At 46.6% G+C, this 22,780-nt stretch overlaps 1 protein-coding gene across 2 annotated transcripts in view; it reads right to left on the bottom strand.

Moving 5' to 3' along the window:
• Positions 1-18,622, bottom strand: part of PPP2R3B (protein phosphatase 2 regulatory subunit B''beta) — an 80,693-nt gene extending 62,071 nt beyond the window's left edge. For both annotated transcript variants that reach the window (XM_044287142.1, XM_044287141.1), the window contains exons 1-2: positions 18,490-18,622; positions 15,056-15,435 (exon numbers count right to left, since the gene is read on the bottom strand). In XM_044287142.1, the coding sequence (XP_044143077.1) occupies positions 15,056-15,376 (321 nt within the window). In that variant the 5' untranslated portion in view covers positions 15,377-15,435; positions 18,490-18,622. The remainder of the gene's footprint in view (positions 1-15,055; positions 15,436-18,489) is intronic.
• Positions 18,623-22,780: the final 4,158 nt, after the last annotated feature.

Genomic DNA, 22,780 nt, shown 5'->3' with positions numbered 1-22,780 from the left:
GAGGGCGCCGTTATATGGGGGGGGTTATGGGGACCTGTGGAGGGCGCCGTTATATGGGGGACCTGTGGAGGGCGCCGTTATATGGGGGACCTGTGGAGGGCGCCGTTATATGGGGGACCTGTGGAGGGCGCCGTTATATGGGGGACCTGTGGAGGGCGCCGTTATATGGGGGACCTGTGGAGGGCGCCGTTATATGGGGGACCTGTGGAGGGCGCCGTTATATGGGGGACCTGTGGAGGACACTTATGGGGGACCTGTGGATGGCACTGTTATAGGGGACCTGTGGATGGCACTGTTATAGGGGATGTGTGGAGGACACATAGGGCCATGAGGGGGGCCAGCTTAAAACATATAGCATCTTATGCTGGTCCCCCTCATGTGTCCTAAACTGGGCACATAACTGCCCTTTGCGTGTAAAGTGTTTTACTAGTGTGTGTGTGGGTGAAACAATCTATCTCCTAACAGGTCCGGCCTCTGTACTCACTATGAATGCAATGCACTGCAGCGAGGTGGCCGGCCGGCGCGTGACTGACGTCACTTAGTAACGCTCCTGCTTCCTGAAGTGGGAGGAGCGTTACTAAGTGACGTCAGTCACGCGCCGGCCGGCCACCTCGCTGCAGTGCATTGCATTCATAGTGAGTACAGAGGCCGGACCTGTTAGGAGAGAGATTGTTTCACCCACACACACACTAGTAAAACACTTTACACGCAAAAGGCAGTTATGTGCGCAGGGCCCCTTTATATATAATAGCGGCATTTTCGGGTCGGCAAAATCGCCATATCGCATTTGGTGATATCGCGATTCGATTATTTTTTCGATTTATCGTGCAGCCCTAATATGTACATACACACACACACTAAAGTTTCAATACCTAATCGATACTTTTAGACCCAGATCGATAAGATACCAGGTATTACTATTTAAACGATACTAGGCTGCGCTGCTGTATCAGAGAACATGGCACGCGCTGCTCTCACTGCGTGCCATGTTCTCCTCAGCAGCACAGGGGAGAAGGAGGCAGTCCCGCCCTCCCTCCCCCCTGTGCCGCTGCCACCAATGGACTGATAGAAGGGAGGAGGGGAGGGACTGTGGCCACTGCGCCACCAATGAATATAATTAACACATTAATTTAAGTGTAGGCAGCAGGTGCTGGCAGCGGCATCACATACCCTCTGACATGGCACTGCGATCCCTGGCAATTGCCGGGGATCGCAGTGCCATGTCATAGAGGGCGGGTGCCGGGTATGTGATACCACTGCCGGAACTTGCTGCCTACACTTAAATAATGTGTGGTGAAGTGAGCCCCCCCCACAACCCCAGTATTACAACTATTATAATTATTGGTGGCGCAGTGGTCACAGGCTTCTAATAGTTAGTAAGTTTAAAACAATAAAAAAAAAAAAAAAAAAAAAAAAAAAAAAAAAATATATACTAAAAGTTTTAATAGCCCTCTATCCCAATTTTACATTTAAAATATAGTTAAAAAAAAAAAACATATTACATAATCGCCACACCTGAAATAGTGCAAACTATTAATATGAAAATATCTCCTATGTGGTGAACGCTGCAACAGAAATAAAAAAAAATAAAAAAACATGCAGTACCCCATTTTTTAGTTACCTTGTCCCCCCCCCAAAAAATAGGATAGGACTGTTCTATTATAGGCAGGACATTCCATAAAATGCGGAAAGCATGCAGCTTTGAGTTTTATTTTTTTCGTGTTGTATCGAATGGCATCGAGTATCGCAAAACTTTTTTGTGGTATCAACATCGAATCAAAATTTTGGTATCGTGACAACCCTAATACACATACACTATCTGCAGTGGTGTCGATGCCGTGGAATGCCATTACAGAGCCTGGTTCATATGTGCTCGCCAGCGGGTAGAAGGTTCACAAAATATGAATGATGCTATATTTAGCGGCTGTAGCTAGTGGTACGCCAGCTGTCAAATGCATAGGCCCATGAATGACGCGGACTGAAATGTTAGCTAATCCTTTCAAGAATGCCAATGTATCCTGGAAATTTCACTGGCGTCCCTAAAATAGACCATTACTATGCAGGGGAGTAGCCTCGACAATGGTTCTAGAGGGCACACGGCCATAGCATACGCAGCTTTAATCCCGATCACAGGCACCAGTGTCAGTACTTGCAGTCTTGGTATAATCCACTTCTGGAAGTATTTTCCACCTCTAGTAATGGACCGACAACCATCTCTCTCTCAACGCCTCCATAACATGCACGGTCAGATCAGCAGAGCATGCTATTTCCATAGGGAGAGGGATAAAGGCAGCTGCCAGACACCTCGGGCGGTGCAGGGATAAAACGCTTTAAATGCCTGACACTTCTTTGCCCCTACTGTAGACCGGGGGAGTAGGGTGCAGGCAAGATTTATCTAATTAATACGGCTGGATTTAGGACAGATGATTATTGAAAGTTTATGTACTGAAATATCTGCTTGCCCATTGCATTATACCCAATAACAGCGCAACAAGCCAGAGATTTAAAAAAAAAAAACGGAATTAGACTTACCGGTAATTCAGTTTCCATGAGATCATCACGACGGCATACAAGGAGATTGACCCCTGACCTCTGTAGGGGCAGGAACAGAGAAAGGTTAAATACCCTCCTCCCACCACCAACACCAGTGTTTCCAAAATCACACAGAGCAACCCGGTGGTGGAGAACAGTAAAAAACAAGAAAAAAGGTATTACTCCATACCTTCTAGAGACCTGGGTAGGTCAAATAAATTGAATCAAGGGAGGGAATAACGTGCAGTCGTGATGATCTCATGGAAACTGAATTACCGGTAAGTCTAATTCCGGTTTTTCCATAGCATCATCACGACGGCATACAAGGAGATATAAAAAATATATCAGTTAAGGGGGGGCTACAGCCTGGAGGACTTTCCGTCCAAAGGACAGATCAGATGATCTGGAAAGATCCAGGCGATAGTGCTTTATAAAGGTATGAATGCTGGACCAAGTGGCAGCACGACAGATTTCCTCCAGAGAAGCGCCAGCTCTCTCAGCCTGAGAGGAGGACATGGCCCGGGTGGAATGGGCCCTAATGTGGACCGGACATGTAAGGTTTTGTAGTTGATAACAAAGACTAATAGTTTCTTTGAGCCATCTGGCTATAGATGACCGGGAGGCTTTCTGGCCCTTAAGTCTTCCTCCGAAGAGAACTAGTAGGCTGTCCGACTTCCTAAACTTTTTCGTCACAGAGATATAGTTTAAGACTGCCCGTCTAACATCCAGAGAGTGAAATGTGGCTTCTTTGTCATTAGCAGGGTGTTGACAAAAGGAAGGTAGGGTAACTTCCTGGCTCCGATGAAAATTTGATACCACTTTGGGGAGAAAACCCGGATCCAGACGGAGAATTAATCTATCATCTAGAATACGGAGGTAGGGTTCCCTGATCGATAGGGCTTGCAATTCTCCAACTCTGCGGGCCGAAGTTATCGCAATTAAGAAGGCCGTTTTCAAGGACCATAATTTTATAGGACAGTCAGACATGGGTTCAAAGGGCGGTAAGGTAAGGCCTGTAAGAACGATGTTCAGATCCCAGGAAGGGACACGAGCGGTGATCGTTGGGCGGAGCCTCGTCGCTGCCTTGATGAATCTTTTGATCCAACGATGACCGGCTATATCTTGGTCAAAAAAGCAAGCCAGAGCTGAGATCTGGACCTTCAAGGTAGAGGGCCTAAGTCCCAGATCTAGACCTCGCTGTAGGAAGTCCAGTATTCTTTGGATGTTAGGTTTATGTAAATGTGGCGATTCATCCCCACTCCAAGAACAAAAACGTCTCCAGATCTTAAGGTAGATCGCTGACGTTACCTTCTTCCTGGAAGCTTTCAGAGTAGCAATAACTTCGTTTGATAGTCCCTGAAGTTTCAGGGTTTGGAACTCAGGATCCAAGCTGCTAATTTCAGAAACTGCGGGTTTGGGTGTAGAACTGGGCCCTGCTGGAGTAGGTCCTCCCGTACCGGAAGGGGCCATGGATCCTGTAGAGAAAGTCTCTGGAGAGATGAGAACCAACTTCTCTTTGGCCACAGGGGAGCGATCACAATCACCGTGGCCTTGTCCTGGAGAACTTTCTGCACCACCTTCGGGATTAGAGGAAGTGGAGGGAAGGCATAGCATAGATTCCAATGCCAACGGACGGCGAAGGCGTCTAATGTATGAGGCCTGTCCCTGGGGTTTAGGGAACAGAATGTTTCCACTTTTGAGTTGGCCCTGGTGGCGAACAGATCTACGTCGGGCAACCCCCATTTCCTTACCACTAACCTGAAGACTTCTGGACTTAGAGACCACTCTGTGTGATCGATCCTGTGGCGGCTGAGAAAATCTGCTTCTTGATTTAGTATCCCCTTCAGGTGAACTGCCGATACAGAGGCCACCTTCTGTTCTGCCCAAGCAAAGATCTTTGTTGCCAGTGCTTGAAGGGTTACGGACCGGGTTCCCCCCTGATGGGAGAGGTAGGCAATGGCTGTAGTGTTGTCCGATAGTACCTTTATATGATGATGACACAACATTTCCTCTGCCGCCCTCAATGCTTCCCAAACTGCTCTCAGCTCCCTGAAATTCGATGATTGGGATCTGATCGAATCTGGCCAAGTGCCCTGAAATATACGGTCCCCGACCTTTGCGCCCCAGCCGGACAGACTTGCGTCTGTTATTACCTGCAACTGGGGAGTCTTCTGCCAGGGATTTCCCCGGGATAGGTTCTCGTGGTTTTTCCACCAATTTAGGGACTGCAGAATCCGAGATGGAGGACTTACTTGGCGATCTAGAGAGGATTGGCACCTGTTCCAGACACTCAGTATCCAGGACTGAAGGGGTCTGAAGTGTATTTGACACCAGGGGACTGCCGGAATACAAGATGTCAGCAGACCCAGCATGCTCATCGCCTCTCTGATAGAGCAAGATCTTCTCTTTTGAAAGGACCTGACCTTTTGTCGGAGAATTGATATTTTGTCCTGAGGTAGGAACACTGCTTGCTTTCGGGAGTCCAGGATCATACCTAAGAAACGAACCTCCCTTGAGGGGGTGAGGACGGACTTTTCCTTGTTTACGATCCACCCCAGGTCGTCTAGGATGGAGAGAAAGACCTTCAGATTTGAATTGATTTGTCTGCGACTTTCGCTGACCAGAAGGAAATCGTCCAAATAGGGGATTATCATGAGCCCCTGTCTTCGGGCGAAGGCAACCATCTCTACCACCACTTTGGTAAATATTCTCGGGGCAGACGAAATCCCGAAGGGAAGGGCTCTGAACTGGTAGTGATGGACGTTTCCTGATATATCCCGGATTGCAAACCGGAGAAAACACTGGGAGCTGGCGTGAATGGGAATATGGTAATAAGCGTCTCGCAGGTCTATAGTGCACATGAAGACGTCTTTGCTTAACAGAGGGATTGTAGATGTTAGGGTCTCCATCCTGAATTTCTGATAACGGATGAATTTGTTTAGAGGTTTCAGGTTTATGATCGTCCGAAAGGTACCTTCTTTTTTCCTGATTAAGAATAAAGTTGAATAAAAACCCTTGCCTCTTTCTAGAGGTGGGACCGGAGAGATTACATTCATCTGAAGAAGTTTCTGGACTCCTTGCCAAAGGTTCATTTGGAACCGTGTCAGAGAAAATTTGTTTGGGGGTCTTGAAGACCACTCTATCTGATAGCCTGTACCGACTACCTTGGAAATCCAGGGGTTCTGGGAGATGAATTCCCATGACCCCAGGAATCTTGAGAGTCTTCCCCCCACTCGGCCGTCATTGCTTATCTGAAGGTTTTTGCTGGGAGAAGGACTGACCTCTTCCTCTTCCTCCTTTTGGGTAACTCCAACGCCCTGATTTCCCTTTTCCCCTGTAGCTCTTTTCTTGACCCGAGGGGGGGCGAAAAGGATACCGGCGTTTGGAAGGGCGATCTTCCGGAAACCCTTTCTTCTTATCCGCGGCCTTCTCTAGGATCTTATCTAGCACCGGCCCAAACACGTATTCTCTGGAAAAGGGGATGGAGCATAGCTTTAGCTTAGATGTCTTATCCCCCGACCAACACTTCATCCAGAGGGCTCTCCTAGCCGCATTGGAGAGCGCCGCATCTCTGGCGGAAAACCGAACTGATTCGGCAGAGGCATCCGCCAGGAAAGCTGTGGCCGACTTTAAAAGGGGGAGAGACTCCAGAATCTGCTCCCTAGACGCTCTGTCTTTAATATGAGTTTCCAACTCTCCCAACCAAAGATACATGGACCGGGCGACTGAAGTAGCCGCAATATTGGTCTTAACGTTAAACATGGACGCCTCCCAGGATTTCCTGAGGAGACTGTCCGCCTTACGATCCATCGAATCTTTGAGTTGGGAGGCATCCTCGAATGGAAGGGACGTCTTTTTGTTCACTTTGGCCACCTGTACATCAATCTTGGGAATTTCCTTAAAAATTTTAGATTCCTCTGGATCAAATAGTAACCTATTTTTGAACGTTGCTGGGACTCCCAGTCGTTTTTCTGGGTCTGTCCACTCATCAAGGATCATATCTCTAATGTTATCATTGATGGGAAACACACGGGTCTTCTTAACCCTCAGGCCCCCAAACATCTCCTCTTGTACCGAATGTGTACGTTGTACCTCCTCCACACCCATGGTCGACCTTACAGCCTTCAGAAGGTCGGATATTTCTTCCGTAGAAAAATAATATCTACGTCCATCGTCGTCTGAGTCAGAGACTCTCTCCCCCTCCTCCCAAGACTTAACAGAGTGGGCACTTTCCTCCGCAACGACTTCTATATCAGAGGGGGATGGGGATCTAGCCCGCTTCTTCTTTGGTTGCGGCAAATCGGGGGGATTAGCGGACAGGTGGGCCAGGGATGAACGGATCTCCTCCTGAATCATAGTTTTTAATTCCTCCTTTAGGGAGGGTGCCTCATCCCGTACGATATTTGAAATACAAGGTTTGCACAATTTTTTGGGGTAGCCCTCAGGGAGTCTACTAGAGCAGGAGACACATTTGAGTGTCTTCCCCATCTTTTTCGGGGTTTCCTTTGCCTAAAAGAGATGAAATGGCAAGTATAAGGAATATGGCCCACCAAGAGGAGGGTGGGGGGGGGGGGGCACGCGGGTGGATGTAGGAGCCTGCGCCCTGCCGTAGCTGCACTGAGCGTGGAGCAAGAGCCCCCTCCTCCTCTCCCCCCCCCCCCATATCATCGTGGGAGAGGGGGATCAACAGACTCCCTGACCCATACATAAATACCCCCGAAGGGAACTCACAGTTAGTAGTGCTGGCGGCGGCTCAGCTCTGGGGGACCGCTCCGGTACCGACATGGTCGCCTCTTCCAAAAGGTAAGGGTACCGCACAGTGGGGGACCGATCCTGGGAGCGTTTGTCTGGAGAAGGCCTCGATTTTTAAATTAGGCTCCATGCTGCCGCCACTGACGTCACTTCCGGGTCGCCGGCCGTGACGTCATACATATGCGCCCAATGCGCCGGCGCGCACCCAGCTGCCGCTGCCGGAGGGGAGACTGCGCCAGGGAACAGGGCCCGAAAATCGGGACGAGGTAGAGCCCCACACCCCTGCCCAGCGTTAGTACTGGACCGCGGGAGGGCAGGGGGACGCCATGCAGGATGCCGGCGATTTCTTAAGGTATCCACGCTGAATTCCTAGCTTCATCTCCCTGCATACAGGGAGACCTTTCTCTGCCCTGTCCTCTGTAGGGACAGGAAACACTGGTGTTGGTGGTGGGAGGAGGGTATTTAACCTTTCTCTGTTCCTGCCCCTACAGAGGTCAGGGGTCAATCTCCTTGTATGCCGTTGTGATGATGCTATGGAAAAAAATATATATATATTTTTTTTTTTTTAAAAGCGCACGCAATTAGACTTCAAAACTGGCACTTGTCCCTATCCATGTGACGGCTGCATTTCCAATACTGAACACCGCTCCTCTGATATGAACTCACAGCATCATAACGATTTATGATGCTGCGAACTCCCATCTCACTGTGGGTCTACTCAGTTGTAGTCATTGGATATTTTGGGTCACAGGTGTGGGTTTTGAACGTTTATACAAAGGTGGCATGTTAGGTAAGGGGGACCACAGCCGGCAGGAAGGGCATACATCGCAAATTCTCATGTGTTCACATGATAATAATACAGTATATATTATAACCAACTTAGAAATTTGTAGCATATTCTAAGGACAGCAATATTTCACCACCAAAATTCTCCCGAATTCTGGAGTTCCCCAGAACACAGCAATGATACTTTTACAATAGGTAAGTGGAAAGATGCTGCACAGCAGACATAACTGAACCAAGTTAGACACCGAACGCTTCACCCGCTCATGCAGACCAAGAGTCTATGATTCAGGAATGTCATTAGGGATTCTCTAGGAGTACAAGTATTTTTAAGGAGTTCCTCTGTGGAAATCACAGGAATAGAGCAATAATTCCCTTTATAGGTATGGCAACTATGGTTCCAACCTCTTGGAAAGACGACTAGCTCTTCATGGAATTCTGTGGGGATGACAACTATGACCAATCTTGCGAGTAGTTCATAAATATGTAAGATGGGAATGCCTCTTTGTTCACACTAACTTCATGGCATGACAGTCGAGATATGAGGTACAAAGCATCTGGGTGCCCAACATATCAAAAAATAAAGAAAAAGTTTAGCTCTGGCAGCCTTCCATTTCTCTTCATTGTCCTTGAGATGTTTCTACACCTTGGAGTTCCACCTGTGGTGAATGAACAGGATTTGGAAAAATACACCTCTGTCTACACAGTCTCACAGCTGACAATGCATATCAGAGCAAAGACCAAGTCATGAGGAGAACTGTCTGTAGAGCTCAGAGACAGGATTGTGTGGAGGCAAACATCTGGAGAAGGGTACAATAATTTCTACTGCATGTCCCTAAGAGCACAGTGGCCTCCATAATTCTTAAATGGAATAACTTTGGAACAACCAGGACTCTTCCTAGAGCTGGCTGCCCTACCAAACTAAGTAATTGGGGGAGAAGGGTCTTGCTAAAAGTTCCAAAAGGTCAACCATCATTGCAGCACTATACCAATCTGGGCTTTATGGCAAAGTGGCTAGAATAAAACCTCTCCTAAATAATAGACATGTGAAAGCCCACCTGAGTTTGTGAAAAAGTACTGTGGGGGTGTTTTTCAATGGCTGGCACAGGGAGACGGGTCAGGGTTAAGGGTAAGCTGAATGGAGCAAAGTACAGAGATATTCTTAATAAAAACCTGATCCAGCACGTTCTGGACCTCAGACTGGGTTTACTTTCCAACAAAACAATGGGGGAGATTTATCAAACTTGTGTAAAGTAGAAATGTTAGTTTTTGCTTAGTTGCCCATAGCAACCAGATTCCAGCTTTCATTTTGGACAGCTCCTTTAGAAAATAAAATGAGGAATCTGATAGGTTGCTATGGGCAACTAAGCCAGTTCTACTTTACATCAGTTTGATAAATTACCCCTAATGACCCCAAGCACACAGCCAAGACAACACAGAAGTAGCTTAGTGTATCAACCGTCAGCGACATCCTTCTCCCCTAGCAAGAGTGGCTCCATCAACTTCAGAAGCCGGTTGGGAATTTCTAGCAAATGTGCAGCTCTTACAAGAGCTAGTAGTAATATAGCTATTCCCTAGAACATGAGACACGGCTGCGAGTTGAGGGTAAGAAGATCAGACTTTATTGGTGCCACACTTGGCCTTATATGCAAGTTCACATGCAAGGAGACCTCCCCTCTGGACCTAATGGGAGAACTGTGTGATAACCACACAATCCGGGACATTCCCATACAGGACACACAATGCCTTCCCCCTGCCTGGGAGATAATTAGGTCAGATACTGCATGTAACCCAATCATCTCCAAGCAGTAAAACCACATTTCTTTATAAAGCATTAGAAAGTACCCCAAAATCCACAAATGTGACATCCCGACAGTCCTGATCTGGGTGCCCAACATATCAAAAAATAAAAATAACCCAAATCAGAGAAGGGGTTAAAGAATTTCCTGGAGGCCTCATTTCTGACCGACCGCACACAGGGCTCCTGACCAAAACAGTTCCATAGAATCCGGCTGAGCAGTCGGTCCCCTTTCGATAGTCAAAATGTCTTTTAATACTTAACAGTTTGCAAACTTTATTTTGTTCATAAACCTTGTTTGGGGTTCGACATTACTTGACCGAAATGTCTTAACACACAGACAAATAGAAGGCTTCTGTTACACCTAGGGTGTCCTTGAGAGGCCCAGGTAGAAACCTGATGAACCCAATCAAATATCTCTGGAGAGACCTGAAAATGGCTGTTCACTGATGGTCCCCATCCAACCGGACAGAGCTTGAAAGGATCTGCAGAGAAGAATGGCAGAAAATCCCTAAATCCGGGTGTGTAAACCTTGTGGCATCATACCCAAGAAGAATGGAGGCTGTAATCGCCGCCAAAGGTGCTTCAACTAAGTACTGAAAGGGTCTGAATACGCATTTTAATGCAAGATTTTAGTTTTTGCTTTTCCATAAATTAGCAAAAACTTTTCACTTTGTCATTATGGGGTATTGAGTACAAGGCAGCAACATACAATATCAAAAAAGTGAAAGGGTCTGAAGACTTTCTGAATGCATTGTATGTATCAAGGTTCTGGTACTTTTTCTGGCAGGAACAGCGCTGCACAATACACTATTCCAATAGAAAGGGAAAACAGCTAGTGGGTACAGAGGCTTATTGCTTAAAGGGTAACTCACGTTTTCATCCAAAAATCAATTTTAGCAAATGTTACTGCTGCGGCAGCATTATGCATAAAGCAATCTTTAGTTTCTTCACATACCACTGTTTTCCTTGAGGTTTTCCCTTAGTTACGGCTGCATAAACATTTACAATATGAGGATCTTCTCAAGATGGCTCCTCTGCCAGTTAGTTCTCTGAGGCCAAAAATTATTTCCCTCACTTCTCATACACACTTGCTGTAGCTAGCAGCTCCCTGCCAGCCAATCAGATTAGATTACTGAGAGACACGCTTCCTCACTCTGAAACCTAATGCAGGCATGCAGCGTGAAGGCCCGCCCACCCCTCTGTTTTCTTAGCCACAGACAGACAAGCCATAGCAACTGGAGTTTTTTTTCATTTTTTGGATTTTCCTTTAGCCATAACTTTTTTTTATGTTTCCAGTCACATAGCTGTATGAGGGCTTATGTTTTGTGGGACAGGTTGTAATTTCTAATGCCACCATTAATTACAGCATAAAATGTAGTGGGAAGCAAAAAATAAAAATAAAAAAAATATACTTTTTTTATACTCATGTCTGATGAACTGTTTAGGGGCTCATTTTTGCGGAAGAATATGTAGTTTTTATTGATACACTTTTTGAGTGAGCGTGACTTTTATTAGATTATATAAACAAATTTGGGTAAGAAGCAAAAAAAGAAAAAAAACTGCCATTTTGACTCTTTCAGTTACCCAATTCGCCGTATTGGAATTTTTTCTATTTTTAATAGTATGGGCTGTTTCAGTCGCGGTGATACCCATGATGTTTATATTTATTGTTATTTAGGCATTTACTTTTTAAATTATACGGAAAGGGGAGCTAAACTTATTTTTTTTTAATTTTACAATTTTCTTTTAATTTTTTGTGATGATTTTGTGGCCCATATATGAGCCTATAAATTATGTTTTTAAAATTTTTCATTTTGTTCCATCAGGGATTTCTAAAATGCCATTTAACCACTTCACATCCGCCCATAGGATATAAACGTCCTATGGGTGGATGTTTATCTCTGAATGGACGTTCTGGAATATCCAGAGATGGCAGCTGCACTCTATTCGTGCAGCTGCCGAGCGGGGGACCCAGAGAGAAGGCAGAGACAGTTCCCAGGTGTCCCTCCCTCCCTTCTAAATTTCTGTATATACAGATCAGGAAGCACTATGTGACAGCCGGGGCAGGGAGAGTGCAGGAGCTGTTGGGTCTTCTACAGACCTCAATCAGCCCTGCACTGAGGCTATACAGCGTTGTAAAAGTGAAGGCAAATGTCCCCCAGTCACATGTAAAAATAAAAATTACAAAAATAAAAAAGATTTCCCCAAAAATTAAATAAAATGTTAATAGAAAAGATTTTATGATAACATGATCCACACACCATAAAATATATTTTTTTTTAAAGCCATTTTTGTCACCTTATTTCACAAAAAGTGCAATTCCAAGCGATCAAAAAGGCTTATGTCCCACAGAATGGTACTGTAACCTCATTCCGAAAAAAATACAAATAAATGAGCTCCTACAAATCACTCAAAAAATAAAAAAAACTATAGCTGTCAGAATATGGAGATTAAAACAATTTTTTTGTTTCCAAACTGCTATTATTGTGTTAAAGTGAAATAAATTAGGTATCACCGCATCCATAAAAAACAGCTCTATAAAAATATCACATGACCTAACCCCTCAGATGAACACCATAAAAAATTAAACAAACAGTGCCAAAAAAACATTTTTTGTCACCTAACACTACAAAGCGCAACACCAAGCGATCAAAAAGGCGTATGCCCCCCAAAATAGTACCAAACAGTCACCTCAATCTGCAAGAAATGAGACCTTAACTAAGACAATCTGTAAAAAAAATTAAAAAAAGCTATGGCTCTCAGACTATGGAGACACTGAAACATCATTTTTTTTGTTTCAAAAATGCTATCATTGTGTAAAACTTAAATAAGAAAAAGTATATTAGGTATTGCCGCGTCTAACATTCTGCTCTATAAAAAGGTCACATGGCCTAACCCGGCTGAAACAAACCGTGCTAAAACTAATTTTTTGGTCACCTTGCCCCAGAAAGTGAAATAATGAATGATCAAGAAATCATATGTACAGAAAAATTGAACCAATAAAAACAGCAATAAAAGAGCCCCTGCACCAGACCATTGGCAGAAAAATAAAATATGGTGTTCAGAAAATGGAGACAAAAAAAATAAAAAAAATAAAGCTTTATTATGTAAAACTGAAAACAAAGTAGACATATTTGATATCATCGCATCCGTAACTTCTTAGTCTATAAAAATAGCACATGATCTACCCCATCAGTGCCTTTCACAAAAAACGTAATATAGAGCAATTAAAAATTATATGTACCCCAAAATAGTACCAATAAAACTGGCACCTTATCCCCTAGTTTCAAAATAGGGTCACTTTTGGAGAGTTTCTACTGTAGGGGTGCATCAGGGGGGCTTCAAATGGGACATTGCATCTAAAAACCATCCAGCAAAATTTGCCTTCCAACATCCATACGACGCTCCTTTTCTTCTGCGCCCTGCCGTGTGCCCTTACATCAGTTTACGACCACATGTGGGGTGTTTCTGTAAGCCACAGAATCAGTGTAATAAAATATGGAGTTTTGTTTGGCTGTTAACCCTTGATGTGTTAAAGAAAAAAAAATGGATTAAAATGGAAAATCTGCCAAAAAAGTGAAAGTTAGAAAGGTCCTCTCTATTTTCCCTTTATTCTTGTGGCACACCTAAAGGGTTAACAAAATTAGTAAAAATCAGTTTAGAGTAACTTGAGGGATGTCGTTTCTACAATGGGGTCATTTATGCGGGGTTTTCACTTATGTAAGCCCCACAAAGTGACTTCAGACCTGAACTGGTCCTTAAAAAGTGGGTTTTGGAAATTTTCTTTAAAATTTTAAGAATTGCTTCTACAATTCTAAGCCTTCTACTTCTCCAAAATGATGCCAACGTAAAGTATATGAGGAATGTTAAGTAATGAATATTTTATGAGGTATCACTTTGTTTTAAAAGCAGAGAAATATTTTTTTTTTTGAATTTTATAAATAAAAGGTGAAATATCGACTCAAATTTACCACTGTCATGAAGTACAATGTGTCAGCGAGGCTGAAAGTGTTCAGTGCAACTACCAATGGCCCAATTGGCCACACGGAGCATTGCGCATTTAGCTGCTGTGATCTCACTTGGTCAAAGCATCTAAAAGCAGGCATCTCAAACTGCGGCCCTCCAGCTGTTGCAAAACTACAACTCCCAGCATGCCCGGACAGCCTACAGGTATCAGCCTACAGCAGGGCATTGTGGGAGTTGTAGTTTTACAACAGCTGGAGGGACGCAGTTTGAGATGCCTGATCTAAAGCATTTAATTACCGCGATAGGCATTATTGCCGGTCACTGTAATTAGCAGCAGGTCTCTGCTGTTTGCACATCGCTCCAGTGCCGTACATGTACGGCGCTGGTAGCGAATAGGTTATAAGAGCAGTCGAAAGGGACAGGAGTCATTAATGAAAGCTGTTCTAAAGTAATTACAGATCTTTTGACAATCATTGACAGACCAACTCAGGTATACATGCCTAGCTCTAATAAACCAGCAAATACAAAAAATAAAATAAAAAATTATATATATATATATATATATATATATATATATATATATATATATATATATATATATATATATATATATATGTATGTTACCCTTTAAATGGAGAAAGGATATGTTTCCAATATATATGGCACTTAAAGGGGTTATCCCATCTTAGACAATGGGGGCATATCGCTAGGATATGCCCCCATTGTCTCATAGGTGCGGGTCACACCTCTGGGACTCGCATCTACAACGAGAATGGAGCCGGGGAGAGTTATGGCTGGAGGACCCTGGGTTTCCCGGGGTCCGTCCACCACCAGGTGCAGCTCTCCGTCCCTCCCATTGAAGTGAACGGGAGCGCATTGCGCATGCGCAGGCCACCGCTCCCATTCATTTCTATGGGGTTGACCGAAATAGCCGAGCCAGCGCTCGGCTATTTTCGGCAGCTCCATAGAAATGAATGGAGGGCGGCTGCGCATGCGCGGTGCGCCCTCCTCAACTTTCTCCGCTCCGTTCTCCTTGTAGGTGCAGGTCCCAGAGGTGAGACCCGCACCTATCAGATAATAGGGGCATATCCTAGCGATATGCCCCTATTGTCTAAGATGGGATAACCCCTTTAAAATATTACACCAAGAAGGTAAAGATTAGATACATCCATTTAGTGGAGATACAGATGACAAATCCAAGCACTCTTAAAAGCTACTTACCAGTCTTGATCTATAAGTTCTTGGAGTCAGCCCGCTTCTTGGGCTGCTGAAGGCACCAATGGGCAGAGCAGAAGGAGAGCGAGATGGAGGACTACAAGTCACTGGTGATAAGGACAAGCTATCTAGCATTTTATTAGCAGACTGCATCCTGGAAGCATCTCCGCTGTCGTCAACGTTTTCAGGCAGAACATTTTCGCCATTTTTAATTCGTCTTAAGTAGTCCTTCAGCAGTAGCTGCGTTGGCGTCTCGCTCAGCCAACACTGAAATAGTTCATCTACTTTCAGTTTTAAAACCGGCTGTAAAACCTTGTTTGCAGGCATGATAAAGCTTATCAGTAGTGCAGGGATACTCCTACACGACACTTCAACAGTAGTTTGGCCTGTAAAGAAAAAATATATATATGTACATAAACAGCTGAGTGAACCACAAATAACAGGTAAACAATGACGCAGTCTTCGGGATACCACTGTGCAAGCGCCTTTAAAGAAGCACTCCAACAAAAAAGTTTTATTCTCTGACCTGCTAGAAATGTACATGATGTAAACTGTAGTGAATGTAATCTTCTTACCAGTCACTGTATTTGTGAGTTATCTCCTCCCTTCTGATCCTCAGCTGTGTCATGTGACCAACTCTGATTGTCAACTGACACAGGACAGGAAGTCAGTTACTTCTCTATTCATTCCTATGAGGCTGACATTGGGGCTCCCATAGGAATACATAGAGAAACTGACTTCCTGTCCACACAAGATGCTGGGTTATTATGAAAGTCAGAGTGCTGGTCACATGACACAGCTGAGGATCAGAATGGAGGTTATAACTCACAAATACAGTCACTGATGAGAAGATTACATTCACTACAGTTTACATCATGTACCTTTCTAACAGGTTAGAGAATACATTTTTTTGTTGGTGTGCTTCTATAAAGGGGTTATCCAGGAAAAGATATTAATGACATCCTCAGACATGCAGGGGTGTGACACCCAGGACCCCCGACGATCAGCTGTTAAGAGGCCTTGAATGCTGCAGCCTCTTGCTTGGCCAATTACATCACTGTACACTGGTCACATGGCATAGCTGCGCTCAGCCCTTTATTCAAGTCAATGGGACTGAGCTGCAATACCAAGCACTGCCACGATACGAGGTACGGCGTTGTCCTTAGAAAGCTGCTGGGAGCCTGCGTCGCTCACCAGAGCTCCGGTCAGTGCAGCAGCTCCCTGAAACAGCTGATTGGCAGGAATGTCGGGACATGGACCCCCAATGATGTAATATATAGTGATAGTGACAAATTAAAGGGGTTCTCTGCGCATCATCAAAAATACCAGTATTCAGCAGACCTGTGGAAGAAAGATGGTTTCGTTCATACTTAGCCGTCCCCCAGCCCCACTACACTTGAACAGAATGCCAACTTTTCCGCTCAGGTCCCCGCGGGAGGTGTGCATGTGTTACTACTATGCTGCGTAACAGGAAAAGCAGCACACACATCCAGTCGGGATCTGAATAGAAGAGCTCATAGTTTGTGTGAATGCCCAGAGAACCCCTTTAATAAACACAAATTAGGCCCTTTTCCAAGGTAACTTGTCATAGGTCAGTCTCACCTTATTAAGGGCCCATTCACACAACCGTATATTTCTGTCCGCATCCTTTTTGCGGATTGGATGTGGACCCATTAATTTCAATGGAGCTGCAAAAGATGCGGCTAGAGAACCATGTGCTGTCCGCATCCGTATGTCCATCCTGTGGCCCCGCACAAAAGATAGAACATGTCCTATTCTTCCCCGTATTTGCGGTGAAGAATATGCATTTCTATCATGGAGAAGGATGTTCTGTTCCACAAAATGTGGAAAGCACATGTCCGGTATTCGTGTTCTGTGGCTCTGCAATTTGCAGGTCACAAAAATGGATACAGTCTTGTGAATGAGCCCTAAAGCTAAGTTAAAGGGGTCAGCTCTGAACCCGGACATACCCATCATTTCACTGTTGATGCTCCGATGCTCTCCTTTGCCCTGCGCTAAATCGCACAGGGCAGGGGCTCTTTTGTTTACAATAACACTGCCGGGCGGAAGCTTCCGCCCAGCACTGTGTTCGGTGACGTCACCGGCTCTGAGGGGCAGGCTTTAGTGCTGCCCTAGCTGTTTTACTGGCTAGGGCAGAGCCAAATCCCGCCCATCAGTGCCGGTGACATCACCGGGCTTCCTGGCAGCCCCATGGAGAGCCCCGGATCTCCAAAAAATGCCTTTGCCCTGAGCGATTTAGCGCAGGGCAAAGGAGAGCAGCAGAGCATGAACTGCTCCGATGCTCAAGTCAGGGGGGCTGCCAGGGTGAAGGAGGAGGTATCAAACATTTGAAGCGGATTAAAAATGTATATATTGAGATTCCAAAACGAACAATTCTAAAAAGGTACATGCTCACGGCAGTGTAGTTTATGAAGACTTTCCGCGCCACAATTTGCATGTTTTACGTGCAAATTTTGATGCAGCTTTGCCCAGGATCTCTTTGCATTGCGTAGGATGAAATCTGCACAAACCATGGACATGCCGCAGGTTTTGAAATCAGCATTGCAGGTCGATCTCCACACGAGACCAGCCATGTATGGAGATTTACTGGAAGTGCTCCACGGGAAAACGATACCCAGAGGTATCTCCCAAGGAAAGAGAACCAGCTCACTAGCGCCACCTGGAGCCACTACCAAGATAGGTGTCTCCCAAGGAAACAGAACTTTTTGTAAAACCTCATCTTCTTCACTGGTAACGTGTAAGGCTAGTTTCACACTCGCGTTTGTGAGATATGGCATTTTCGAAACCTGCGTGAATGCCGTCCGGCACCGTTAACTATAATGGTGTCTGGCGGAGTTCTGGCTGCAACCCGACAAATATGGCAAGAATCACGCAGTGGTTTCAGTCCATCTTTTGCCATGTTTGCAGAGTAGTTAATGGTTTCAGACGGCGTTCACGTATTTTCCGCCAATGCTGGATCCAGAGAAACCTGCTGGAACAGCCTGCTGATCTCTATCGTGAAACTAGCCCCACGCTGCAGATTTTCTGCAGGAAAAGCCACACAATACGCATCGTGTGCATATACCCTATGGAATTATTCCGCCATCAGGTTACTTTTCCAGCCAATAGTCAGGATTTAAAAATCGTAGGCCGCCATGGACATCAGGTCCATAGTAAAGTCACACACACAGGACAGATATCCAGGGCCTCCCCAATTCTCCTGCTTTAGTCAGGATTTCACCATTAATCAGGACACAAACACCATTCACAGAAGCCACAATGTGTAGGCAGGTTCCCCCAGAGCGCCACACCTGCAGTAACCAGGCACACACAAGAAGCATACTGTCACTAGGATACAGGCAGCCACATACTACTACCACCTCCATCATTGGCACCTGCTGCTGCAGCCACCTATGCCCCTCCAGCCGGCGCACACTGACCTAGTGCCTGCAGCTACATGAATGGCAGCATCTGTCTGGCGGCCGCTCTTTTACACCTGAGGCTGGGCGGAAGCCGACATAACTACTGCTGGACCCTAGTGACTAGAATGGAGCTGCTCCTGGTAGGTATGATGTCACGGGAAGAGGCGGGGTCTCCTCGTCTGGTGGGCGGGGCCTCCAGATTACAAGAGAAGTTTCATAGGCCGTTGGTGAAGAGGAGAGCGAGTTCATGGACGCAACCGAATGGGGGGAGGGAATGATGCTCTGCACATAAAGATTGATGTAGGAGGTGTGATATAGGGGGGTGATGTTCTGCACTCGAGGATTGGTGTAGGGGGCGATGCTCTGCACATAAAGATTGATGCAGGAGATGTGATATAGAGGTATGATGCTCTGCACACGAGGATTGATGTAGGGGGTAATGCTCTGCACATGAGGATTGATGTAGGGGGTGATGCTCTGCACATGAGGGTTGATGTAGGTGGTGATGCTCTGCACATGAGGGTTGATGTAGGGGGTGATGCTCTGCACATGAGGGTTGATGTAGGGGGTGATGCTCTGCACATAAGGATTGGTGTAGGAGGTGTGATATAGGGGGGTCATGTTCTGCACTCGAGGATTGGTGTAGGGGGTGATATAGGGGTATGATGCTCTGCACACGAGGATTGATGTAGGGGGTAATGCTCTGCACATGAGGATTGATGTAGGGGGTGATGCTCTGCACATGAGGGTTGATGTAGGGGGTGATGCTCTGCACATGAGGGTTGATGTAGGTGGTGATGCTCTGCACATAAGGATTGGTGTAGGAGATGTGATATAGGGGGATGATGTTCTGCACGTGACAATTGATGCAGGAGATGTGATATAGGGGTATGATGCTCTGCACACGAGGATTGATGTAGGGGGTAATGCTCTGCACATGAGGGTTGATGTAGGTGGTGATGCTCTGCACATGAGGGTTGATGTAGGTGGTGATGCTCTGCACATGAGGGTTGATGTAGGAGGTGATGCTCTGCACATGAGGGTTGATGTAGGGGGCGATGCTCTGCACATGAGGGTTGATGTAGGTGGTGATGCTCTGCACATGAGGGTTGTTGCGCGCTCCATGGGGCTGCTGTTGTACAGGTGACCACTGATGTAGGGGGTTATGCTCTGCACATGAGGGTTGATGTAGGGGGTAATGCTCTGCACATGAGGGTTGATGTGGGGGTTATGCTCTGCACATGAGGGTTGGTGTAGGGGGTGATGCTCTGCACATGAGGGTTGGTGTAGGGGGTGATGCTCTGCACATGAGGGTTGATGTAGGGGGTGATGCTCTGCACATGAGGGTTGATGTAGGGGGTGATGCTCTGCACATGAGGGTTGATGTAGGGGGGCGATGCTCTGCACATGAGGGTTGATGTAGGGGGCGATGCTCTGCACATGAGGGTTGATGTAGGGGGTGATGTTCTGCACATGAGGGTTGATGTAGGGGGCGGTGCTCTGCACATGGGGATTGTTGCGCGGTCCATGGGGCTGCTGTTGTACAGGTGACCACTGATGTAGGGGGCAGTAATAAACCTGTTCTCTGAGATGTGGATGGAGGAGATGTGACCCCATCGGGGCTCCCCCCCCAGATACAATGGATATCCTCCCTGTGTCCTGGGGTCTACACTGTTGTAGAAATATTAATAGTTGTAATCAGCTCGCATCAAAGTTTGTGTAAGGAAAAAGGTAAGTCCATCCTCCATCAGCCGCAGTTAGAGACAGACCCAGGTGCTACCGTCTTGATTGAATGCTTGCTGAGCACTCCTCCTCCTCCCTGCCCAGTGTGTTCACTTTTATTTACTCACAAAAGGTGTAAAAGGGGCTGGCCCAAGACAAGGATGCAGGAAGTGATGACATAGGAAGACAAGGATGCAGGAAGTGATGACATATCAAAGGACAGGGAGGGGCAGTCAATGTGGCTGGGCAGACAATGGACACACCCCATCCCTGTATAAGGAAGGATGAGTCATGCCCACTACCCGACCAGCCAGGTGGCCGCCCACCCCCCATCACTGTGTGCATGGACCTCACTCAATACTGCTCCAGAGTGATCAGTATGTAATAAAGATGTTCTCATACTGACGGTTTTACCACTGGTCCCGATTCAGCCAAAGTACCCTCTGCTAGAGTGTTCTTTGGCTAAATCCGACACAGGGAGACAGATCACAATCTATAAAAACACACACGCATCCTAAGATAAAATGTCCGCATAATAAAATTCCCACAACAGTCCCCCCTTTTTGTCATATGCTCCCCAGTGTCCCTTGATGAATCTTGATCTTCTTTAAAAAAAAAACAGTCTTGTCTACGAAAAGTCCTGAATCCATAAAACAAAACAGATGATGGAAAACAGAACGTCAATCTTGACACGCAGCTTCTTTTCTTCGGAAGGTGACTTAGGAGATGGCGTTTCGTGTTGGTCACCGGCTGGTTTGGGATCCTCTGCATCTGGTCCATGGTTTGGTCTTCAGGGCGTCTTGTCTATTCGGGCTTCAGTAAGGCTACTTTCACACTAGCGTTCGGGGCTCCGCTTGTGAGTTCCGTTTGAAGGCTCTCACAAGCGGCCCCGAACGGATCCGTACAGCCCCAATGCATTCTGAGTGGATGCGGATCCGCTCAGAATGCATCAGTTTGGCACCGTTTGGCCTCCGCTCCGCTCAGCAGGCGGACACCTGAACGCTGCTTGCAGCGTTTTCGTGTCCGCCTGGCCGTGCGGAGCCAAACGGATCCGTCCAGACTTACAATGCAAGTCAATGGGGACGGATCCGTTTGACGTTGACACAATATGGTGCAATTTCAAACGGATCCGTCCCCCATTGACTTTCAATGCAAAGTCAGGAGTCCCCATCAGATCGGAGTTTTCTCCGATCCGATGGTATATTTTAACTTGAAGCGTCCCCATCACCATGGGAACGCCTCTATGTTAGAATATACCATCGGATTTGAGTTACATCGTAAACCTCAGATCCGACAGTATATTCTAACACAGAGGCGTTCCCATGGTGATGGGGACGCTTCATGTTAGAATATACTGAGAACTGTGTACATGACTGCCCCCTGCTGCCTGGCAGATGCTGCCAGGCAGCAGGGGGCAGACCCCCCCCCCCCCCCCCCCCCCTCCTCCTGTAATTAACTTATTGGTGGCCAGTGCGGGCCCCCCTCCCTCCCCAGTATTAAATATTACCAGTGCGGCAGCCTCCCCCTCCCTCCCTCCCCAGTATTAAATATGACCAGTGCGGCCTCCCCCTCCCTCCCCAGTATTAAATATTACCAGTGCGGCGGCCTCCCCCTCCCTCCCTCCCCAGTATTAAATATGACCAGTGCGGCCCCCTCCCTCTATATTTATTGGTGGCCGGGCCAGTGCGGATTCCAAGTATTGTGAGCAGTGCGGCCTCCCCTCTCCCCCCCTAATTAAAATCACCCCCCCCCCCATCATTGGTGGCAGCGGAGAGTACCGATCGGAGTCCCAGTTTAAATCGCTGGGGCTCCGATCGGTTACCATGGCAACCAAGACGCTATTGCAGTCTTGGCTGCCATGGTTACTTAGCAATAAATACAAGCATTATACTTACCTGAAGAGCTGCGATGTCTGACCGGGGGGGCGCTCCTCCTACTGGTAAGTGACAGGTCTGTGCTATAGGCAATGCGCCGCACAGACCTTTCACTTACCAGTAGGAGGAGCTCCCGGCCGGTCAGACATCGCAGCTCTTCAGGTAAGTATAATGCTTGTATTTATTGCCAAGTAACCATGGCAGCCAAGACTGCAATAGCGTCTTGGTTGCCATGGTAACCGATCGGAGCCCCAGCGATTTAAACTGGGACTCCGATCGGTACTCTCCGCTGCCACCAATGATGGGGGGGGGGGGATTTTAATTAGGGGGGGAGAGGGGAGGCCGCACTGCTCACAATACTTGGAATCCGCACTGGCCCGGCCACCAATAAATATAGAGGGAGGGGGCCGCACTGGTAATATTTAATACTGGGGAGGGAGGGAGGGGGAGGCCGCACTGGTCATATTTAATACTGGGGAGGGAGGGGGGGCCGCACTGGCCACCAATAAGTTAAATACAGGAGGGGGGGGGGTCTGCCCCCTGCTGCCTGGCAGCATCTGCCAGGCAGCAGGGGGCAGTCGTGTACACAGTTCTCAGTATATTCTAACATGAAGCGTCCCCATCACCATGGGAACGCTTCTGTGTTTAGAATATACTGTCGGATCTGAGTTTTCCGAAGTGAAAAATCAGATCTGAAATAAACAGTTATGCAA

The sequence above is a fragment of the Bufo gargarizans genome, chromosome 3, assembly GCF_014858855.1.
Source record: "Bufo gargarizans isolate SCDJY-AF-19 chromosome 3, ASM1485885v1, whole genome shotgun sequence".
In the NCBI taxonomy this organism is placed as follows: domain Eukaryota; kingdom Metazoa; phylum Chordata; class Amphibia; order Anura; family Bufonidae; genus Bufo; species Bufo gargarizans.
Note: the sequence above shows the minus strand (reverse complement) of the source record. Positions and strands in the feature narration are given on the sequence as shown.